General features: G+C 38.2%; 1 protein-coding gene across 1 annotated transcript in view; it reads left to right on the top strand.

Annotated features, from left to right (window-relative positions):
* The window catches only part of LOC122073951 (casein kinase II subunit alpha-2-like), a 36,570-nt gene continuing 30,999 nt past the window's right edge, over positions 1–5,571 (top strand). The window contains exons 1-2 of the mRNA XM_042638685.1: positions 1–474; positions 572–701. Of these exons, the coding sequence (XP_042494619.1) occupies positions 122–474; positions 572–701 (483 nt within the window). The 5' untranslated portion in view covers positions 1–121. The remainder of the gene's footprint in view (positions 475–571; positions 702–5,571) is intronic.

Raw genomic sequence — 5,571 nt, 5'->3', positions numbered from 1 at the left:
ACAAAACGAAATCGAAAAGGAGGTGTGAGGGGAAGCCGGGAAGGGGGAGTCGCCGTGTCGGCTCTTTTGTTCTTTCCTTTTTTCTTCTTCTTCTTCGCAGGTAAGAATTTACCTCCTTTTCATGGCCATAAGGCCACTCCGCCTATTTCAGGAATATCGTATAGTTTCTTTCTACCTCGCAACGCTTACTTCCTCCGCGTGTTCTTCACATCTCAATCTTCTACCGGTGAGAACCGAAAGAGTACCCCTTTCAGGCATCAGGAAGATCTTCTGTGTTTCTCCACTCGCCTACGCAGAGCAAGAACGATCGTTGCGTAATTGCATTTCGTCATCCCTAACGGAAAAACTGGCGCAGAAGATAGGAAAATCTATCCGCAGGCCCGGTGCCGCTTCAAAGGCTAGGGTTCATGCCGATGTGAATGTACTCCGACCTAAAGAATACTGGGATTACGAGTCCCTTGCCGTCCAATGGGGGTATTTATTTTTCCTTGAGAGCTATAAAGATTTCATTTTCATGTCCTCGGATATCATGATTTTATTGACTAGATCGATCATTTGTGTTTTTTTGCAGGGAACAGGACGACTATGAAGTGGTTAGGAAGGTTGGAAGGGGTAAATACAGCGAGGTCTTTGAAGGTGTCCATTGCACTAAAAATGAGCGATGTGTTATAAAGATCCTCAAGCCCGTAAAGAAGAAGAAGGTGCGCGCCCCTGCGTCCGTCCTTTGTTGTTCTTGTAACTTTTCTCACTTTCTTTGTGCTTTGACATTGCGGTTCAATGTAAATATGAACGCGTTTGATTTTGCGTTGCTTTATTGGTCTTAATTCTCTCCAAAAAATTTCATTTAAGTATTGCAATTTAATTATAAAATGCATTAAAATTGATTACGATTTTTATTAAATTAAGAAGCATGGTACCAGAAGGAAGCAGAAACCACCAACTAATCCAACCTTTCAGTCGATTTAGGCCTCGGGTTCAGTGAGCTCTATCTCCTTGCAATGCCTGTGGCAAGCTTGTGGGCAAGGGTGTTATTAGTTATGATCTGCAAGATCAGGGCTTCCACAATATTAATTTTTTTATTTTTGGACTATTGAAGAGTGGAGTAAAGAGGGGCATAAAGTATCAGTTTCGTGAATGCCCCTAGAGTTCTGAATAAAGCTTCCTAGTGAAAGTTGATACCTCTTTAATAAATAAAAAGGATGTGCCTAGTGCAGAGGCTCCTGCAACTACGGGGTCTGGGGAGGGCATAATGTTCCCTGCCTTACTGATGTAGATCCTCATGCTGGTCTTCATTATCGAAGGAGGAAGAAGACCAACCAGACCAGCCAGCCCTTGGGCTGATTGAGCCCAGATGGTCATCTATTTTTTTTGTCCCTATGCTGACCACACCAGTAGCCATCGAACCAACATATGATGCCCTTGAAGATTGCATATTTACTTTCCAGTTTTGGGCTTCTAAAAGACTCCACAAGTTTCCAATGCTCAACAGAAGACCTTCTATTGCTGCCTGTGATTTCTCCTTCCAGATGTAACTTGTCTTTTTGTGTTTCACTGGTCAAACTTAGTTTGTACAAGTTAAGTTACCTTCTAGAATGCCCCTTATAGTTGTCTTTTATGATTTAGGAGGCTTTAAGTTAGTTGCTAGCTGCCAAACTATGTTAGCTTCCTATTTGGGAACTACCTTCTTTTTTGTAAGCCTCCTGCTTTATATACAACAGAGGTTGTGATGCAGATGCCTTGGCTTGGCTGGACCGAACCGATCCTATTTTGAGGCCTAATCCAAGACGTAACCAACCCAAACCCTTTTTTTGGTTTGGCAAGGATTTGTAGGCTACATAGGAGATTTTGTTGCAATGTTATTCTTACTTATTCCCCTCCCTACCTATAAAAAAAAGGGGGGATCTGCTTGATTGGATCTATGCTAATTGTTAGAACTCCTAAACAACAACTGCCTAGCACAGTTGGTGCAACTATGGTGCGCAAAGCCCACGCTCACTAGGAGGTCTCGAGTTCGAGTCTCTTGGCTGTTAACTTCCCTTCCCTACTGTTTGAGATTTTAAAATATAACCGCAAGCGTACAGATCAGTGTAGCTACGGCTCAAACATAGAGAGAGCAGCCACTTTATTTTTTTGCTTCTTTTAATAATGCGAAAGTGAACTGATTAATGATTGTGATCTAATTCTAATTACCATTTTAAACATATGTATCTAAAATAATGTCCTAACCATTCGTCATCTAAGAATTTAAACATGCAAGCCACACAATTAAAATTAAATAAATAAATAGCTGAAGATAAACACCCCACGCAATTAAAAATTAATGAAGGAAAAAAAATGTTGAAATAAAAATAAAGTAAAAGAAAAGAGATAAAGCTAGAGAGAGACTCACAAGTAGGTTTCTCTACTTAGCCCGGGGGATGCATCATAATATGAGCTTCCCTACTTGACCAAAGAGTCACTCTTACAAGGGTTACTCTACTTGGCTTTAGGGAAATGGAGACAATTAAAATAAAAACAATAAAATGATGGTTCTATGGCTAGGAGGGGCAAAGCCAACAAGTACACTAGCCATGAACCTTGGGGGAAAGGGATAGCAATAATGTAACGACTGAAATTAAAATCCTAAATTAAGAAAGAAAGGGTAGTCAGAAGAGGGAATGAGAGGGGGGATAGAAGACTACTGAAGGAGCCTACTTACTTAAACTTCAACCCTTGAATTGAAAACTTGATCGATTTGAGATATTACCAGTAGTAAAAACTAGATCTGGAATAAACCAAATATGAAATTTCTAGTACTAGAGAAAACAAATCTGAAGAAAAAAAAATTGAACTTGAAAGACATGCTTCATAGCTTATTCTTGTCACCTAAAACTAAGCCTAGAACTAGAACTTGAAATTACAACTTCAATTGTTTAAACAATAAAAATAAAAGACTGAATCAAAAACAAAAGTGCTTGCATTAATTGAATAAAAAGAACTTACAAAAGTGTTTAAAGCATAAATTTAGAACTAAAGCTAAAGAAAGAGAAAACTAGAGAAAGAGATAGAGCAACCAAGAAAAAAACCCTAGAAGAAGAATGAAGTCCTCCTCCCCTTGTGTTAATTCTATTATATAGAGAATGGGGGAGGGAAGCTAACGATTTTAGCTTCTAAAAAAAAAAGAAAATTTTTTTTTTTTTATCTTGTTGATGAGGTGGAGGAGAGAGAAGAGAGAAAACGTGTGGAGAGAGATCTCCCATGACTTTTCTTGCCTTTTTTTTTCCTATTTTTTCTCCCTTTTTATATTTCTCTCTTCTTGCGCAAGAAATCCCCTTTGGCCAATTTTTCTTGCTTGGATTTGGACAATATTCTATTTTAATGGGAAATTCCGTCCATGCCCTTGTTTTTTTTTTTTTTTTTTTTTTTTTTTTTTTTTTTTTTTTTTTTTTTTTTTTCTCTTTATTTTCTCTCTCTTCTTCAATAAGAGGTTCGAACTTGAGACCTCCTAATAAGCAAGGGATTTTGCACACCACAACTCACCAACTACGCTAGGTAGTTGTTACCAAAAACAAATCTTCAATCATTTAAGGATGTGGTCCATCGATCCTTGTTGACATTTGGAATATTCCTTATACCCTTGGGACAACTGTAGATGGGCTGGTTCTGCATCTTGGTTCAGTTTTGATTTATTATTCTTTTTCTGGCCCGAAAAGAATAATTACTTGTACGGTTGACCAAACGAATGTGTACTTGCAATTGAACACGTCCATCTTGCTTAGAATTTCATCCTCTTTGCAACCATGAAAGGAAATAAGACATCTTTTCGTGTAAAATTGGAGATATAGTGTCCGATAGTCCTTAAGGCCTTGAAATTATAAAACCCGCAAAAAGAGTAAAACCCAAGGTAGCTCCATTTTAAATATGTAAAATGCATGTTTTACTACACTAGATTTCACACATAAATGTGCTCATCAGAATTCCTCCACACTTAGACTTTGCTAATCCTCTAACAAAACAAAAAGAAAAAGAATAAAAACAAAAAACCTAACTCACTTTCGTAGGAATCACTGTTGTACTTAGCATGTGTAAAAAGCCTTTAAACCCTTAGGTCACCCCTAGTGGACGAGTTGTGTCTCGTGGGTGTTTGCAGTGAATATACACCCAAAATTCAGAATAAACAAATCCCAACCTTGGCTAAAGGTAATGGCCATACCAATCCGGAGCAAAGATAATTCCTCTTACAAGGGACCTCCACACTTGAACTTTATTACCCTTTATCAATTCCAGGCACTAGCATATTTCTTAATTTGGAACTCACTTCGTTTCTTCCAAAACATCATTATCTTAAGGAAAAACCACTTGTGAAGAAATAGGGAACCAATGACTAAGGCGTTGGAGTGTTTTTGACCAAACATGTTACCTAGCATTAATGACATTTGCACATTTTTTTTCTCCTTTTTTCGCTTAATAAACTCTATTCTACTCCACTACTGTTGGCCTGAATGACATGGTGGAGCAAACACCAGACACCCAAGTTACTATGTAGCTTTGCTTTTTGCATATGCCCACATAGGCAGTGATGCTAGAATTCTTTCAGAAGTTTCCTCCCTAGGAATTTCGATGAAGACACCACGCTTCCTGAGGTGCAATGCCCTGTCTAGTTCCAAGGGAATCAACTCTTATTCTTCTTTATTCCGCATTTCACACTTCATTTAAAATTATGCATTTGTCAACTCATGCCAAATTAAAAAGAATGTCTCAACTCCAAATCAAAAGTACAAGGAACCCACAAACTTACATCTGGTCCAACACCATAAAACAAGGGTCTCTTATTTTTCAAAAGAAAGTCTCATCTCAAGACACATGCTTGTTTCTTTTTCTCAACAAGGTTTTTATACGTTCAAAATGGGTACCTTAATCAAAACTTTTATTTTCATACATCAAGCAACCGAATGGTATGATCATTAGCCAAAAGCCAAAGTAGGACTTCATCCTTAGCAAGCTCAAAAATAAAAAGAAAAACAATCAAAACAAAATGGAAAAAACAAAAACTGGTTTCCCTCCCCCACACTTAAGTCATGCAATGTTCTCAATGTATGGAAAGAATTAAAAGCGAAGACAATGCAAGAGGGTCATACCTGATTAAAAGTTAGTCATCAGTGTAAAGAGGTTCATGGAGCACTACCAGTAGTAGGAAACTCGAGGAACGGTTTCAAACGCTGACCATTAACCTTCGAAATTATCTCTGTTCCTGGATTCAGAATCTTCACAGCCCCATGGGGATATACATTATAGACAATAAACGGTCCATCCCATCGGGATCTAAGTTTACCAGGGAAAAGATGCAATCGAGAGTTGTACAATAAGACCTTATCACCAATTGCAAAAGATTTACGCAGAATGTGCGTGTCATGGAAAGCTTTGGTCTTTTCCTTGTAAATCCTAGAACTTTCATAGGCATCATACCTAAGTTCCTCCAACTCAGATAGTTGGAGCCTACGATGAATTCCCGCATTAGACAAATCAAAGTTGAGCTTCTTGGTGGCCCAAAAGGCCTTATGCTCCAACTCAACTGGTAAGTGATAAGGTTTC

Source organism: Macadamia integrifolia, chromosome 3 (genome assembly GCF_013358625.1).
Source record: "Macadamia integrifolia cultivar HAES 741 chromosome 3, SCU_Mint_v3, whole genome shotgun sequence".
Taxonomy (NCBI): domain Eukaryota; kingdom Viridiplantae; phylum Streptophyta; class Magnoliopsida; order Proteales; family Proteaceae; genus Macadamia; species Macadamia integrifolia.
Note: the sequence above shows the minus strand (reverse complement) of the source record. Positions and strands in the feature narration are given on the sequence as shown.